At 42.3% G+C, this 18,971-nt stretch overlaps 1 protein-coding gene across 1 annotated transcript in view; it reads right to left on the bottom strand.

Annotated features, from left to right (window-relative positions):
- Nucleotides 1–1,357: 1,357 nt before the first annotated feature.
- The window catches only part of LOC124553244 (YLP motif-containing protein 1-like), a gene marked incomplete at its 5' end in the record, with an annotated part of 63,226 nt that continues 45,612 nt past the window's right edge, over nucleotides 1,358–18,971 (bottom strand). The window contains 4 exons of the mRNA XM_047127132.1: nucleotides 1,358–1,476; nucleotides 14,119–14,532; nucleotides 17,477–17,703; nucleotides 18,460–18,581. Of these exons, the coding sequence (XP_046983088.1) occupies nucleotides 1,358–1,476; nucleotides 14,119–14,532; nucleotides 17,477–17,703; nucleotides 18,460–18,581 (882 nt within the window). The remainder of the gene's footprint in view (nucleotides 1,477–14,118; nucleotides 14,533–17,476; nucleotides 17,704–18,459; nucleotides 18,582–18,971) is intronic.

Genomic DNA, 18,971 nt, shown 5'->3' with positions numbered 1-18,971 from the left:
TTTGTACTTAATGTGTGTCCATCAACGCAACCACCCCTTCCGAAATCGAACTCTGTACACCCAACCTGTCGTTGCCAAAACGCAGTAGTCTAGCAGGCCCAATCTCTGAATTTTAATTATATTCCAAAGAATTATGTTTCAATTTAACTAACTGCTTCCATTCAGTTTGATCACGCTTTTGAGTAAATTGATTTCAGAGTTAATTTGATGAGAGTACTGACATCTTAATGATTTCTACACAACAAGTTAAAAATTTCTTTAATTAATTGTAATTAATTTATTCCCAACTTCGTTGTGTAGCAACCCTAAATAATTTACTATAAAAGAAAATAACAGAGTGCTTATTTGCATTAGCATTCGGTGGTCCAGTAAGTTTAAAAAGCCGTGAATCGCGTTTCAGTATAACCCATTTATATGGCAGACCGCTGCCACAGGGAAGGCAGTAATGAGAAGCAGTCAGTAGTTAGGATGTACTAACCGCACACTTCTTGTTCTCGAACAACTTCCACGTTTTTCAGAGACGAAATTTCTGTTCAATTCACAGCGTTGTTTGGCGATCTGTGTTGCTTTGTTTTGTATTTTGTGCCTTATTTTTGTGAATTTTTGGGGGTTCTTTTCATGTTATTGCTGTACGGTGATGTATTGTGTGTGACTGTATGTGCTAGGTTGCGTGTGAAATTTTGAGTAAGACATTGTCTTATACTTTGGAGATTCAGGGTTTGTTAGTGTTATAGCAATCCTTTTGCGGAAGTAGGATTGTTTACGGAGATGCGTAGCAGGTCTAAGAGCGTTAGTGGTCGTAATAATTTGAATAACATGCTTCTGTAGTGTCGGACTCCAGTAATGCACTCTTCAAACTTCGACAGTGAGCGGACAACATCCCCAGTTTTGCCGGACAGTCCTCGGAAAAATTTACGATGAAGTATTGAAAGCGCGGTTGAAACCAGGTTCAGCCCCACGGTTAGCACCCCTTTCGATATGGCATAACTAATGAGAACTGCAGCAGATATGCACAGATACAAAGAAAATATCCGAGGAAAATCAGAATGTTATAAGAAACCTAAAATATATGTTATCTGAGGAAAATCAAAACCTAGCAAAAAAGTCATCTGATCAAAAACTCAAAAGCATTAAAAATCTGGCCGAACAGAATGAGAATCATGCAAAAAAGTTACCCAAGGATATGGATCAACAGTTTAATAGTTTTGCAGTGAAAATTAGAGAGGATGTAGTTACCGAATTTAAAGATCATATTCAAATAGTCGATCGGCGACTTAGTGCACCGGAAGCGGGGCAGGTTCGAGTCGACGAGCAACGTAGCCTGCAGGAAGAACGGCATCTTGATGATTTCCAAGCACTATGTGAGTCGTGCAGCCAGCAGCACAAGGAACTGCAAACAAGAGTCGAAAGGGTAGAGGCGCAGGTATTGGAGGCCATTAAGGTCCAGGTGACTAGAACGCACAGGCGTTCCATGTGCTGGAGGCCGAAATGCCAAAGATAGTAGTGAAGATAGGAAACTTGTTTATCACTGACACGAGTGACAAGACTGGACCGTGTGGGGAGGGCAAGACGTCAGAAGTGCGATCTCTAACGAATCTGCAACGAGGTCAGTATGAGATAAATGGGCAGCGTAAGGAAGTTGCACACAACCTTTGTGAACGCGTAAAGCATTTAGAGGAACGGCCCAAGTGTGACACTGAAGCATGGGAGCGTGTAGCCAACTGATCCCAACCCTCCCCGTCCCTGTCGCGAATGGCGAATGTTAAAAATGATTGTCAGTAGCGTTAGCTCTAATTTCTCCAATTTTTTCGTTGTTGTCATTTCGCGAAATGTTTGAGGGAGGAAGTAATGTGGCGTCCGACTCATCCCTTCTCGAAATTTCAGCAGCAAAACTCTCCGTGGTACACAACGCCTCTCTTGTAGCGTGTGCCACTGGAGTTTGTTGGGCACCCCTGCGACGCTCTCGCGCCGACCAAACGATGACGAGACGAAACGCGCCGCTATTCGTTGGATCTCCTCTGTCTCTCCTACCAGCCCTACCCGGTAAACGACCCAGACTGCTGAACAATACCCAAGAATCAACTGTACAATCATCTTGTAAGCCACGTGTTTTGTGTATGTGTTACATTTCTTAGTTCTTCTCCTTATGAGACTACTCATTGGTTTACATGGTCATTCCACATAGAGTCACTCTGGATAGTTACTCCTAAATACTGCTGCCATCAATTTGTAATCAATAGTGTAGTTGTGCAGTAGTGGATTTCTTTTCCTATCTATGTGCAATATGTTACATTCATTGGCGTTCAGGGTCAACTCACAGAGGCTGCAGCATTCATCAGTCCTCTGCAGGTCATTAAGCAAATCGATATTGTCTTCTGGCGTCGCCACTCTCTTATAGACCGCCGTATCGTCCGCAAACAGTGTCGTAAAGCTTCCAACAATAACACTACCACAAGAGGGCTACAAAAGCTCTTGTTCATTATATAGTTTGCCACTTTAGTCACACATCCACACACAGGGATGCAAAGCGTAACTCTATCACAACAGAGCGGAATAAATGGTTGAAATATCGTCTGCCACAATACGTAGACGGGGGTGCACAGTGCCCCTATTTGTGATTCACGTATCGAAGACCAGTGCGTCCTCCCCACGCTTCTGGTAAGTAATTTGTAGTCGACTTTCTTACCTCGCGTCTCGTAAGAGTTGCCCCAGTAGGTTTCTCCTCCACCGGTCGCGAGCTCTAACGTTTGGGCTGTAAATAGTGCATATAATGTGACGGTTTCGTAGTTTGAATGCTAAGCATAATAAGAATCTTGAAATGTTCGGATTCGAACTAAATTTCCAACTTTATTTGACCTACCGTAATACTAGTAATACAATTTCTAACGCTACTCTATGGTCAGTCTCCATGACCAGATTCCCAGTCATTAATCGTTAGTTCCCGAGCACCACTAACGCTTCAAAAATGCTTCAACGATCCAAGAATCAACATGAGAACCCACGGACAAATCTAACAATTGAATCTGTCTTTTTGTGGAGGTGCACACACTGGTTCACATGTTGCTGTTTCGGAAGTATCTACATCGCGACGTATTTACGAGCACCGAATATTCACCGTCACATCTACATCTACATCCCCGTACGTACACCGCAAGCCACAGTGAAGTGCATGGCATTGGCTACTTGGCACGGTAGCAAATCTTGAATTTTTTTCCCGTTCCGGTCATGAACGCAGTGCGTTAAGGGCGAGTGCTGAGACGTCTCCGTGCTGTGGCCGGCCTGCCTCTGCCTTCAGCCTCCTTACGGCAGCGACGCGTAGTGGCTGGAGAGCGCCTCTGGACTCCTCGCTTAGCAGTCGTCTGCGACATTTCTTAAGCGGCCTCTCGTGGGACAGCTTGCGTCTCTCATCATTGAGTTGTTTCAACAATTGCGCGACACTCTCCTGTGGGTCAAACAGACCTTTCACGATTTCTGCTGCCCTTCTCTGTAGACGTTCATTAGCCGCTGTCGGTTGTGTGTGGTGTGGGTCCCACACAGGTGAGTATCGTGCTATGACGGGACCCACAGATGTTTCGTAACCGATATCGGAGGTCCGAAGTGATCGTCACTATATTTCAGACCAGCTCACCAGTTCTCACTCCGTAAGGATCAGATAAAGGAACAACTAAGATGACATGTAACAAAAAAAAGTGCCCCCAAAACAGCTCTAGGTCGAAAATTTTGTTACAATCTGAAACGGAATTTCGGACGTTCACCGTATTCCTGTCGCGTCAAATTTGAACAAAAATGCAAGATTACGATCGGCTTTTGCACAACAACTGATTGGAATCCTGCTAGGACTCTGTTTCTGCACAACGAGATGTAAATAATTCTGTAAATTCCTGTCTAGTCTCTTAACAGTAAGACAATACCCGCCGTGACAGTTAAAGTTATTGTTCAGTTTCATACCCTGACGGCCTCCGTTGACGGAAATGTAAAATATGAGCGCCGACAGTTGGATTTGAAGTAATGTGAATAATTGTGGCTAAAACTTAACAGCGCATGTTTACAATCATTACTATTCTTTCTCATAACTTGAGCTACACATATCGAGGTAACGCCATGTTTCCACTACTTTCACACATGCTCCTGAGTGTCGGTGAGCAATTGCACCATAAGTAGCGACGAAAACTCATCGCCATCTGAAAGGCATATGCTGACGTCAAACACATCTGCGACTCTATAATTGCTGTACCGTTCAGTAAATGCCTAGGCTTAACGTAGCCTAGCGTTATGAAGTAAAATCGTGATAAAACAAAAAACTAACCTTATAGAAAAAAATGTTAGACAGTACATATTGATATTAGCAACAAAAACCACTGATTTAACTTAAATCAGAGGACCTCATTTATGGTAAATACAATGTAGATATCGTGTGAAAATTTCGACCATCGATTATCTACTTTATAATAAAATATTATAACAGAAAATGAAAAAGCGGCGTCATATATCACTAACAGAGTATATTTAAGTCACAATTCTATTTTTGCGAGGAGTATTTATTATTTTCATCAAAAACTTGATATCAAAGGTGGGAATATTGCAGGTGGTGCGTTCAACAGTGACAATTTTTTGTGTGCAACCAGTGTTTATGTTTTTAGGATATAAAGATTAGATTCACCTTACAAGGATGTGGTGTAGTTTGTCCCACTTAAAACAATTCACGCTAATGTAGTTTTCTTATAAATAAAAGAAGTAATTCTTAAATTAGAAGCAGCTTGATGTGAGGTGGTTGGGTTAGTGGGAGACAATAACTGAATTTATAGAAAGCAATATCTAACTATAGTACTCCACCAGAAGTAAAGCTAAAGTACTGTCAACTCCACAGACTTCTGCAGATCGCCCACTGTACTATTTTGGGGATGCAGTTCATCTTTTAAAGTGTATTTGTAACAACTGATTCAATGAAAAGGAGTAGATCCTGTGTTTTCCTGATTTCAGTGAGAGCATGGAGGGAGGTTTTGCATCGGTCACAGCACTAAAAGAGCTACATGTGATTGAAAAAGATGATTTATTACAATACAGGAACTCTCTAGCTTTAAAATCTCTGTTTCCAAATTCAATTGAAAGGCAAGATGCTAAACAAGTGCTTTGTATCATTAATAATATGGCATTTGTTGCTTTGCAGAGACTAGGCTCGAAGAAAGGAATTCAAAATTTTTAAAGTGCTGTGACATTTATAAGAATAATAAAACTTCGGTAGTGTACTGTGAATGCGAAAACATTACTTAAGGGTCAGAGGCTAAGAAATGTTTTGCAGGAAACTATAACTTCTAATTCCTATCACATATTTGATTTTTTAAATAGCTTTGTGTCTTGGTTAGGTTTATGGCATGGGTTGTATGATAACAGGAAACTTTCTAAAGAGACACACTTTGCTTTATGACATACAACAGCTGCTTTGACTGATTTCAGTAGCTACTGGCTGTCTGACAAAAACAGGACCTATTGTCTCCTTGAAAGAGTATAGATTGACTGTTTGGAATTAAGTGGGAGAAAATACCATATTTCTCTTAGACAGGCTTTTGAAACTGAGCAAAAACCTAGTGCTGAGAGCACAGTCTATAGTAGTTGGAGATGTGGTTATTTAGGTGTCATATATTTTTGAAACAACTTTTGAAATCCAGGAGTTAAATGATATTCCAGTACCAGATTTATTAAGTATGATGGTAGATAAGAATGATGTTGAAGGGATAGTGGAGGACAAATGGCCGTTATTTCACTACATATCAGGATACTGCTCACACCAAGTGCGGAAAAAAAACCTCACTGTGAGTATTGCACTGTGAGTATTTCTCATTTCAGATGAAGCAAAGCAAGATGATCATTTGATAACGGCAAAGGATCGAGGAGGCTTGGCGTATCCCAAAGAAGATGTGTCATGTGTAACGTATGTTTATTTAACTTTTCAAAAAATTGTAAAAGAACATCAAATTTTGTTTCTCCAATAGGGAAATCAAAGGTGTGTGCTTCTGAAGGTAGCATCCTGTAATATTCCCAGTGATTTGTTTGGTGGATTTCAATGTAAAAACGAACGTAGCCTTGAATCTATCGTGTGTTCCATACTGCTCTGTTGTGTAAATATCATATTAAATAATCATATTAAGATAAGAAATTATGCAGCTATGAAGAAAAATGTAAAAGTTTTTTAAAAGAAGGAATAACATAATTAAAGTGTACTTCAATTTTTTTATTGACATGTAGGAGAGTGTATTGGAAATCATATAATGAGGTGAAATAAAAAGTCACTTTTATATTTTTAAATAATTATTCCATTTCTTTCCACCCCTCGCTTTCTGTGTGTGTGGTTTTTTTTCTGCCTGTGTGTGTAACAGAATCTCTCTATTATTTTTAAGGGTCATGAGTGTGTGTTTCCTTACTCGTTGATGACATTACATGAATCAACAGATTCCAAAATATTTACATTAATTTGTGTGCTGCTCTTTAGAAGTTTATTTGTACAAAAGAAAATTTTGGTGCATAGGTTTCAGCTAATCCGGTAATTTTCCATTAATAGAAAATGAACATTGTGTGCTGCCTCTATATTTTGCAATTAGTGATTCACATCTGCACATTTTTCCCATTAAGACGTGTTAATGTTTTATTCAGATCAAACACATACGTTTTAACATAAAAATGCGAATACCTGGCCCGCTAATTGTAGCACAAAATGGTGCAAATTACAATTTATGTTTTGTCAATCTACGAGCCTATGTTAAAATTACAAAGCTGCACTTAAAAAAGTCGAAATATTGCAAACATGAGATTTGCAGTGATAATAAGCATCAGTGAAGGAAATTATGACCATATTTATTTTACGTTGTTTTAAATGATAATTTACGTTTATGCAAGACGCAGGAAGTAATGATACATTCACTTAATTGGACAATCCATGTTGCAGGGCATCCCAAACTGCAGATATTGTTTGACTCCTGTTGTGATGTCACAACGCATGCTGTGAGGCTTTGTTTCCAGGTGGCAAGCTATACGCTAAAAACTGCACGTCGAGTAACGATCGTTCAGGACAAACATGAGGCTACTTACCGTGCTGCCATCTTGTTGTGCCGACTTGCAACAGGGTGTAGTTACGTGGCGTACCGCTCGATGGCAGGACCAGCCGTGGCTGATTTCATTCCGTTTTCTTGCGTTTTGCAGGAACATGTCTTCACCAATTGAAGTTTTCACAGTTGCATGCATTTCTTACTTTGATTTATTTACACTGTTCATATATGCGACAGTTAAATGCAATGATTCGAAATGGTGTAGAAATATTGCGTACCTTGTTGCAGACGCAATTATGAAAATGAGCCACGAGTAGCGCTGTTTTTTTCTCCTAAAAGGGCAGAGCTCCAGCAGAACTGGATAGCTGACTGCAATACATCGTGAAAATTTCCAGGTTACACAGAATTCAAAGGTAAGCTCAGCGTCTTTACAAGTCACTTAGATTGTGTCATGGTATGAGTGCTTTAATACAGAGAGCAAGAACAACTTGTCGTGTGTTCGTGTTAGCATGATGTTCAGTTGTTTAGGAACAACGTGATTTCAGTTGACCTGATGCCAACCTATAGCAGAGCTATTTCACTGTATATAGTACAGAATCACTAGTGGACTGTGATTTATTTATGCAGCTTTATAACTCAAAATACCGAGTCATTACTGATCAATTTGTTCTGAAAGTAACCGACATTAATAGCATCTGTGCGTTAGTGGCAACCTTGCTCTTGGGCATTATCACTTGTAGCTAATAAAATGTTTTTGTAAAATTTCAAGGTCTGCAAACTCCATTTCGCTGATGACCTCATTAAGAGACGTGGTGAATATTTCTACACATCCACAGGAAAGAAATATTCTGTGCCTCTTCTGAAACCTCACCTTAGACCAGCAACTGTACCATGGATTCTACCTAACTCTCTGGAGTACCTTTCGTCACCTCCTTTTTCATTGGAAGAGCCTGGAAAACAGACACTAAGTACTAGCTATTGTAGCCAATGTAACAACTTATGCCCAGTATGAACAGGAAAGACATTTCATAGACTTGTATGTTTTTCTTCAGTGCTTGGAGGGGATCAGGCTGCTCAAAGAGTGGCATACTATAAAGTCAGATAGTGTCATTAGTTTTGCTCTAATAGAAACAACAGTTATTCTTACACTTTAATGCTCTGTTGTGGTGAATACTGGCCCAAGTATTCAGTTACATCTTGGTAATGTGTAACCACAAAACCTGGTACAAGGAAGTTCCCATTAACAATAAACCATTTGAACCTGGTATGCATACCCTTAGTCCAACAGGCCAGCAGACAGTAGTAACTTTCAATTACAATATCAAAGACTTAAAATTGTGCTCTCTTGCAGTATTCAGTAACACATTAAATGTACCATTAGAAATCCGTGTCATTAGTTTTAAGTGTTATGTACATTGTCATCTTTATACCACATATTTATACAACTGGGTCTGAGGAAAGTTATGGTTTATGTTGCAGCGTTATCAAATTAGACTGGGTTGTAATCGATTACGTTTTGTTGAAATTCAGGGAATACATTGTTGGTACACCTACACGTTGTTTTCATTGCAGGAAATATATTTTTACAGCTCGAAACAGATGGTGTACTCCTGTGTGGTGTAATAGAGCGAAATACTGTAGTGGATTATTACGAGTATTATATTGTGGGAGTCTGCTGCACAGCAGTGGTGTGTTTGATATTCGATAGGAACTCGGAAAAAGGTAAGTGTCATTTGTAACACTAAACAATAAAATGAACAACAGTTACAGTCCTACAGTCGACAGAAGAAGAGAGGTTATTTCTTCACATTATTTCAGATATAATGTCAGAATCTACAGCTATAAATAGGACCAGGAAAGGAGATAGCATACGCTTATCAAGCCCAAATTTTGAATCAGTTGTTAGTCAGTGGGGAGCTGAAGATGATGATTTCCTTTCAGATGAAAACCGTGAAATTGTTCCTTAGGCAGCGGCATGCAGCTCTCTGAGAGAAGCACAAAGTAGTGGTGGTGGTGATGATGATGATAATGATGACAATGACATAGCTAATAAGGACTCAGGACAAATAAGCAGTGAAAATGCTACCATATATATTGCTCCAAATGGTATGCAGTGGGGTTAGTGCCCCCCAGTGCCAAATAAAATGCATGCACACAATTTGGTGAATAAATACTCCAAGACCAGCAAGGGGCGTAATCGCTTTCACTCCCAATGATGCTTGGGATTTATTTACTCCTCTAGCCATTGCGGATCAAATCGTGAGATGCACAAAACCTAGAAGCAAGAAGACTTTGTATACCAAAAAAGTAAACTGGAATGATGAAGCTACAGACGAAATGTTCGCCTTCTGTGTAATGTTACTTCACAATGGTGTAGATAAGGTTTGGGATGTTCCAATAAGGGAATTTTTTCATGCAAATTTTCCAATCTGTTATACAGTGCTATAATGTCTGTGAATCGGTTTGAGGCAATAAGAAGATTCATTAGATTTGATGACAAAAGAAGAAAGAGGCTAGGTTACAAACCGATAAGCTTGCTGCTATATACAATGTATGGAAAATATTTACCAGACAGTGCAAGAAAACAATGATACCTAAAAGCGATGTAGCTGTGGATGCACACCCAGTTGCATTTAGGAGCCATTGTTAATTTGTGCAGTATATGCCAAACAAGACTGGAAAGTATGGAATGAAAATATTCTGGATGTGCGAAGCTGAGCTGGTTATGCCATTGACAAGACTGTGTACACAGGAAGAGAACCAGGCGAGTCATCCCAGAAAAATTTGGGCCTTACCACAGTGAAGATGCTTGCAGGCAATATTGCTGGTACAGCCAGAAATGTTACTGTAGATGATTATTTTACAAGTTCAAAATTGGCCGAATATCTGTTGTGACAAAACCTTATTGTTGTGGGAACAATGAGGATGAATAAAACAGAAATTCCAAAAGAGATTAAGCCTACTTGGAGTAGAGCAGAAAATTCAAGTCTATTTGCATTTACAAAGGAAATGACAATGGCTCGATTTTCATGAAAGAAAAACAAGTGTGTAGTCCTATGACCATGCATCATGATAAATCTATAGATAAACAGTATCCAAACCTGACCCCTGACATTGTGAAATTTTATAACCGAACTAAGGATGGTGTGGATATTATGGATCAACTAGTGCGTGATTATACATGCAAAAGAGGAACTAAACGGTGGCCAATGGCTCTCTGGTGCTACATAAGGGATGTACACACAAAGCGACTTTACGCAGACTTTTCATCAAAGACCTTTCAGTGGAGTTGATCCAACTGTTTATCGTCTAACCCCCTTCAATAGAAATCCATATACCTGGAAATGGAGAAGTTTATTACTATTCCTAAAACACAAAACAGCAGTAGTAACAATAGCAGCACTGTCAGTCATCAGAAGAGTCGCTGTTTATTGTGTCCTGCTCCAAAGGACAGTGTTCTGTAAATGCACAAAACGTGTGGCAAGACCATAGCAGTGTGGTGCGAAACAATTGTAAAAATTATTATCCTTGTTTCCTTATTGATTTGTTCTTCGTGAATACTATAGCCACCGATCCCAGAACAGTCTGTGATAATACTGGTGGCTTGTTTTTCAGTATAATGACAGTGGCATGTAAAGTGCCCTCCGCCACACACCATTGGGTGGCTTGCGGAGTATCAATGTAGATGTAGATGTAGATGTAGATGTAGATAAGTGTTAAAAACAATCGCAGCTGTCTTCTATTATACTGATAAGCTTTAAAACAAAATATTTCTGCATGTTAATGTCCACAGAATACATTTCTATTTAAATTCTCGATTTATACATTATGGGTCCATTGGAACCAGGGTATGTAAATGTGCAGAAAATATAGGTCATGCAAAGTAGGATTAAATGACTTAATTGACGTTATAGATAACTTGGAAAACCATCAGAGAGAACAAAGATACTTCAGAAACGGACTACTTACTATTCATAACCAATTATTTGAAAAAAAGTTAAATTTTTTTGATAAAACTGAAAGTAGGAATATTAATTTTTTTGTTAGCAAGTGAAATGAATGGGTGTCCAAAAGAAGGGTTAAGATACTCCCCAGATTACATTATGTCTTGTAGCATTTTATTTTCAATATCACCACACACTTACGAGTTTATAAGGAGCGCAAATTGTCTTGCGCTACCCGATCCTAATATACAGCATAAGATTTGTCTGCATTTGCAAACACATTCAGCAGTTGAGCAGCTAGGGGGCAATTAACTGTTGTATTCAAAACACAAGCTCCTATTTATTTGTGAATTAGTTCTTGTTGTTCACTGATTAGTCTGTGATGTTAGTGACAAAAGTTCAATTAACACATGGGCCACGTCATTCTTTGCTTCCCCTTCTCAACTGTCAATTGTTTACAATCTTCTTTGTAATGACGCACAACCCCTTTTTTAGTTTAACATTTCGTTTACATATTAAAATGCGTCACATACCACTGGATCGATAAAGAAGATCCAGATCAGATAATAAAGTGCCCACAGTTAAAAACTGTTTCACAAATTACAGAACTCCTTATGGCGAAATTCTCTGCATGACGTGGAGTACAAACAGATAACAAATTTTTACCAAAAAAATTAAAGTATCTGTATAAAAACAACCTGGAGTGAGAAAATTTCAAAGTTGTGCTTGATATTTTCAATGAGAGGACTGTTCAAGGTTTGGTAGCCTTGGGGGAACATCATCTTACTGAAAGTTTTGAGAGCGCTGCTAAATTCATCAAAATTAATTTGTGCATGGTGGAACATTTTTAATATTGAAACTTCCTTGCAGATTAAAGCTGTGTGCCGGGCCGAGATTTGAACTCGGGACCTTTACCTTTCGCTGGCAAGTGCTCTACCAACTGAGTTACCCAAGCACGACTCACGGCCCCACCACCAAACTTTGTCAGTATAATCGATTTCAGAGAGGATCAAATTCAGTCTGTTCAGAAATATTTGCCTTTTCTTACACATACTTGTCAGGGCACTGTGCAAATGGTGTTCTTAAGAATCTGAGACACGACACATGTAAAACATATTTAGAGAGAGATTATATATTATCAGCATTAGAAAACAATGCAGGGTAATGAGGTTATTAATGTTGTTATTTCTGCTTATTTGGTTGGTAAAAGCTTGGTCTCCCGAGAACTTCAACACAGCTTCATTAGATGTCCTTTTTAATTATAGATCCTGATGAAATAAAAAAAGAAGACTTTTTCCGAAGGGAGTTTTCTTATAGTCAGGTAGATCACATAGACGACAGAATTCTTCAGTGGGTGGTAAAAGTATCGTGTAATATGTTTCTCAATAATTAGCAGTAGCGGAATAACAGCAAAAAGGGAAAATTTTCAGATGTAAAGTAGCTTGAAATAAATTTTGTATCAGGTTAACAATCATTTACATTTGTCATTTTCCTCTCATTCCTAATTTTCTCTTCTCAATACGTGTAATTGAGTTGTTAAACTGAAAGTGCATAATACTAAGCCTACATTTTACTTATAAGCATTTCATTTCATTAACGGCAGTATGCTGGTACATATTTGACAGTTCTCGTGACACAGACAGAAGGACGTATCAGATTTATGAAATCTTTCTTTTTGCTTTTTTGACTAAATCTTGGTTACATGAGGCTCTAGAATTAATCTGATCCTGACGACAACATCGATACGATCTTTGGTGAGTCATTTATGTCTCAGTGAATTATATTTTTGTCGAAGTAATTAAGCTTATGGTCACCAGAATAATTACTCCATCCTATCTGATAAGTTTTACTAAAACTATCTCCATCACGTAGAATAATTTACAGGCTGTGGCATATGGCGGTTTCACTCCCAACGTTTTTGTTAACAACCGGTAAAATTCTGCAAATGATCTCAAACACAATAGAAGAAAATCACAGAGCATTGCAACCAGCGTAACATGCATTTTGCACAACAGCATACAGGAGAGGCATTGTGTCTTTTTAAACGATAAAAGAGCGACACAGTTTCATTGTAAGTGGCATTGATAGTCGAGAACTAAGTCTCGTGATTTTTTTGCAATTTCACGAAAGAACTGCAGGCTTTTGCGGCAATCAGCGACGGTCTATCGGCAATGACGTCACAGTTGACCGTGAGGCCTGTGTATCAGAAGCTGTGGGCTCAACCCCCTGCAGTCTTCTGCACGCCTGGCTATCGAGAGTTGAATGAGCCGTCGGACTGCCTGGTTATGTCGTTCGTCTCGCCTTCAATCGAACATTTTTAATTCATCGAATTCTATTCCAGTATCGAAAGTGTTCTGATGCAACAGAAAGAAGTTGAAGCACGTTTTATTATGTTACACGTTACAAGGGAAATGATCACTTTTGTGGCGGTGTTCGTAGCGACAAACACTTGGCTGTAGAAATGGCTTACGAAGTCACTGCCACACTTTTAATAGCGGGCCGACCGGTCCGCTGGAACAGTAAACAGAAAGATGAAACCCCAAACACTCTGATTAAATAAGTCGGTACTTATCTTTATTCATGAAGATACAGAAACATAGTAGTGAACTTGGTGTCTACAGAAATCTGTCTAGTTCGAGTCGGAGCGGCTAGGTCAGCGTCGGCTGACGACAAACAACAACTCTGCTGCGATGAACACACAACTGACTAGTAAGTACACAAATCGGTGGCGAGTATACAACTGAGCGGCGAATACAGAACTGTCCTAGCGCTCGCGACTCCAGCGCTTAAGAAGCCAGAAGCCAGCGGTGGCGCGCGCAGACTTGCGGCGATTTGCTGTCTCGCTGGCGCTGCTTATACGGACGGCGTCCGTACTTTGATGCTGCCAACCTTTTGGAAGCGGGCTCGGTTGGCATTACTGGCTATGATACAACACTCCTCCCCCCCAAATCGCCGCACCGTCGTTGAATAATGACGTGGCGAGCGTCGACGGCGGGGGAGGGGTCTGGCCGCAGGCGTAGCAGAAGAGACCAGGGCGGAGACTGTTGTCGGTGGCAGTCCCCGGTCCGCACCCCAGCATTGGCTGTGCGGGGCCTCGGGAAACACCGACTGAAAACCGAGGTCAGGGTGCATGCCTGTGACCACGGGCGCAGCTTCTGGTACTGGACGCGACGGGGCGTCGGGACCCACGAAGAGAGGCAGCGTCTCCTGACGCTGCGTCGACGGCTGCTGAGTGGGCGCCGGACAAGGCGCTGCGGTGTCAGACTCCTTGGGGGTGCCCAAGGAAAGCGGCTGCAGGACAGGCTGCACAGCCACCGCTTGGGGAGGCGGCCCGGCTGAGGGGTCGACGTCCATCAGCTCCGAAGGCGGTGGCGACTGAAGAGGGACCGCAGGCGCCGGAGCGACCACCTGGGGCGCTCCCGAATGAAGCTGCGTGGGAGGCATCAACGGGACGGGCTGTCGGCGTGGTAGCGGCGACGGCTGCTGCTGCTGCCCTGGGGGCGGCAGCGAAGTCGGAAGGCGCTGCTGGAACCCGCCGCGGACCAAATCTGTGGACAAGGAGCGAGCGGCAGAATCCGGGCGGCCAGCGCGGCGCAACTGGTTCTGATGCCTCCTGTGCACCCCAGTAGCACCTTGAACAGTATAAAAACCGCGACCCTGGACACTTATCACGGTACCACGTTCCCAACGACGGCGACCGTGATAAACTCTGAAAAAAACGGCGTCGTTGCGCTGAAAACACGTGCGATGCTCAGAAGCGGCGGGTCGATCCGGGGGGTGCAACAACCGTAGTAGGGTGCGATGACGACGGCCGTGGAGAAGCTCCGCAGGCGAAGGGCCGTCGCGTGGCGTGGTCCGGTACGACGACAGGAACGTGATGAGGGCCTGCTGACGAGAGTGCGTAGCACAAAGGCGGTCCATATGATCCTTGAATGTGCGTACAAAACGTTCCGCTGCACCATTCGATGCCATTGGCAGAACAAAAACTTTCAAATTCAGCAGAGGTAAATTGTGGACCATTGTCAGACACTAAAACTTCTGGAAGACCCTCAATACAAAAAATTGAAGTCAACGCCTGTATAGTTTGTGCAGACGTTGTAGACTGCATGGGCACAACAAACGGAAAATTACTAAATGCATCTATCACGATGAGCCAACGAGAATTCCAATATGGACCAGCGAAATCAATATGTACTCGCTGCCAGGGACCGGCAGGGCGTGCCCACTCAAAATAGCGTTGAGGCGGAGCAGCTTGGTGTTCGGCACACGTCGAACAATCTGTAGACATCTGCGTAATCTGCTTATCAATGCCGATCCATGTACAATGACGGTGGGCAAGCTGCTTGGTGCGGACCACTCCCCAATGACCTTGATGCAACAAGTCGAGGACCTTTGATTGGAGCACTTGGGGAACCACTACACGAAGCTGGTCATTCTCGGTGCGTAACAGCAAAACTCCGTGCGAAACAGACAACAGATGACGTTGCGGATAATAGCGACGAACCACAGGATCCGATATGTCCTTTGCCTTGGACGGCCAACCACGTTGAACAAAACGTAATAGTAAACTCAGATGAGGATCCGTAGCTGTCTCACGTGCCACCTGACGATAATCAATCGGAAAATCCCGGAGGGATTGATGCTCATCGGCGTCAATCTGATGGCAAGAGTCTTCGGAGGAATCGAAGACATCATCCGCAGCAATCGGCAATCTAGAAAGCGCGTCAGCGTTTGCGTGCTGAGCTGTAGGGCGATACAGTATCTCATACTGGTATTGTGATAACAAAAGAGCCCAACGTTGTAGTCTTTGAGCTGTCCGCTGAGGAACTGGTTTAGACGGATGAAACAGAGACGTCAGGAGCTTGTGATCTGTTACCAAATAGAATGGTCTACCATAGAGGTAGTGATGGAATTTCGTGACACCGAACACAATAGCCAACGCTTCCTTGTCCAATTGGCTATAACTACACTGAGCTTTGGTTAGCAATTTAGATGTGAACGCAATAGGACGTTCGGTGTTACCGACGCGGTGAGACAACACAGCACCGAGGCCGTAAGAAGAGGCATCACAAGCTAATACCAGAGGCTTGTTAGGGTCGTAATGGACCAGACAACGATCATTCAATAAAGCCTCTTTAAGCTGCTGAAAGGCTGATTGGCAATCAGCTGACCACACAAACGGAACATTCTTACGGCGGAGACGATGCAACGGTGCAGCAATCTGTGATGCATTAGGTATAAACCTAATATAATATGTCAATGTGCCAAGAACTGCTTGCAATTCCTGCAGATTGTGAGGGGCGGGCAAATCACGAATAGCTGCTAAATGTGACTGGGAGGGATGAATGCCTTGAGCATTAATAACATGTCCCAGATACTCCATCTCCGTAAGGAAAAATGAACATTTATCGAAGTTGCAACGTAGGCCTGCCTGAGACAACACTTTAAACAAACACTCCAAATTACGGAAATGTTCAGCAGGCGTCCGACCGGACACAACAATATCGTCTAAATAGTTGCAACACGATGGCACATTAGCCAGAAGTTGTGACAAAAAACGCTGAAAAACAGCTGGAGCTGACGCACAACCAAAAGGCAAACGCAGAAAATGGAACAACCCCAACGACGTGTTTATGACAAAATATTGTTGTGATTGCTCGTCGAGGGGCAATTGCAAATATGCTTCACGGAGATCAATTTTGGAAAAGAAACGAGCTTCCCCTAACTTATCCATCAGCTCGTCCGGTCTAGGCAAAGGAAAAGAATCAATGACAGTCTGAGGATTAACTGTCGACTTAAAATCAGCACACAAACGTAACTTGCCAGACGGTTTCTTTATAATAACTAAGGGAGAAGCCCACTGGCTCGCTGAAACGGGTTGAATAACACCGTTGTTTTGCCAACGACGAAGTTCATCTTCTACAGGTGCCCGGAGGGCGTGAGGCACTGGACGAGCACGACAAAATCGAGGCTGAGCATTATCTTTTAACGTAATATGAGCGACAAAGTTCGCAGCACAACCTAGTTCGTCTTTAAATATGTCATTGTATCGTTTACACAAATTGGTTATGCTGTCTTGAGGAACAACAACCGAATTAATTTGCAACACATTGTCTTGGATAGACAGGCCAAACAAGTCAAAACAGTCCAATCCGAAAATGTTTACACTGTCTGTAGCGCGGAGCACTGTGAATGAAACTGTTTTTGTATTGCCACGGAATGTGGCTGGCACGCTACATACACCTAACACAGGAATTTGTTCGCCACTATAAGTAGCCAAAGAATGTTTTGCCGCTGAAAGTTTAGGGCGGCCGATAGCCGCATACGTAGCACTATTTATGAGAGTCACAGACGCACCAGTGTCTAATTGAAAATTGAAGGTCTTATCCTGGATGCGTAGCTTCACAAATAGTTTATTACACTGTCTCTGGATCGGTGCAGTGGAGGCGGAAGACACAAAATCAGCGCGTTTAGCGCGTGTCCGCTGCTTACGACAACTCGTGGGGCGGGCGGGTGGAACAACAACCCCCGCGTCACTTGCAGTCTGTACATCACTTTTTACAGCGTTTGAATTACGCTTGGGTCGCATAGCAGAGGGCTGGGTGGGTGGCTTATTCCGAACAAGTTTATTACCCACATGAACCGTGGAAGAGTCTTTAAACGCGACCTTCTGGGCGGGCTGGCTTTGAAGAACATGAATATCCATGGGCTGGGCAGCACTAGAATTGTTCATGCGTTTACGCAAACAAACAGTCTGAATGTGTCCTTTCCTTTGACAAAAGTGACAAACCGCGTTTCTTAACGGGCAACGTTCACGAGGATGAGCAAGAACACACTTAGGGCAAGACTTAACTCTATCATGTTGCACACGCGGCTGACGAATGTGTTTAACATGACGCGGCCGGCCAGTGTTTACAGTCTGACTCTGCCGGTGGGGCCGCGGGCGTGACATAACTTGCTTAGCACAGGCAATTTGAGAAATACATGGCTGATCTAACTCACACTCAGCATAGTCAAAAGTATCTTGGGCTTCAATGATGTTCGTCACAGTCTCTAAGGACGGGTCAGGCAACTTTAAGATAGCAGCACGAATACGAGAATCTGCAATGTTTTGAGTAATAGCGTCTCGTAACATGACATCACTGTAGGAAGCTCCACACACACAATTAAATCGGCACTGACGGGTGAGGCCCCGTAAATCTGTTAACCACTGTTTATTAGATTGATGTGGCAGTTTCTTTAATCTGAAGAACTTGAATCTGGCTGCTGCCACATGAACTCGCGACTCGAAATACTCAGCAAGCTTGTTAACAACAACGTCACAGTCTAAAGCTTCTGGCTGAAATCCCGGGAACAACTTACAAAGTAGTCGATAGATTTCCACGCCTGCAGTGGAAATTAAATAAAGCTGCCGCTCAGTACCTGTGATTTTGTAGACTGTCATGTGCGCCTGCAACTGCGCGAAATATTCTCGCCATTCTTCTCTGGATTCATCAAAAGCCCGGAACTGTGGTGCTGCCTGTGCTTGTTCCTTTTGTGTTGGAGGATTAGCCGTTTGTTTGGCGATTGCTTCCACCAGACTTTGTATTTGCTGACTCTGTAACAAGATCAACTGTTGTAATTCGGCAGACATAGTGAACACAAATTAAACCAGCCCCCAAAAGTTTATCGCTATAATTAGTATAACAAGAACAAGTTGAACCAGCCCTGCACACGAGTTCGGAAGACCTCGTCGCCAGTTTTGTGGCGGTGTTCGTAGCGACAAACACTTGGCTGTAGAAATGGCTTACGAAGTCACCGCCACACTTTTAATAGCGGGCCGACCTGTCCGCTGGAACAGTAAACAGAAAGATGAAACCCCAAACACTCTGATTAAATAAGTCGGTACTTATCTTTATTCATGAAGATACAGAAACACAGTAGTGAACTCGGTGTCTACAGAAATCTGTCTAGTTCGAGTCGGAGCGGCTAGGTCAGCGTCGGCTGA

This window comes from Schistocerca americana, chromosome 11 (assembly GCF_021461395.2).
Source record: "Schistocerca americana isolate TAMUIC-IGC-003095 chromosome 11, iqSchAmer2.1, whole genome shotgun sequence".
NCBI lineage: Eukaryota > Metazoa > Arthropoda > Insecta > Orthoptera > Acrididae > Schistocerca > Schistocerca americana.
This window is presented reverse-complemented; position numbering and strand designations above follow the sequence as displayed.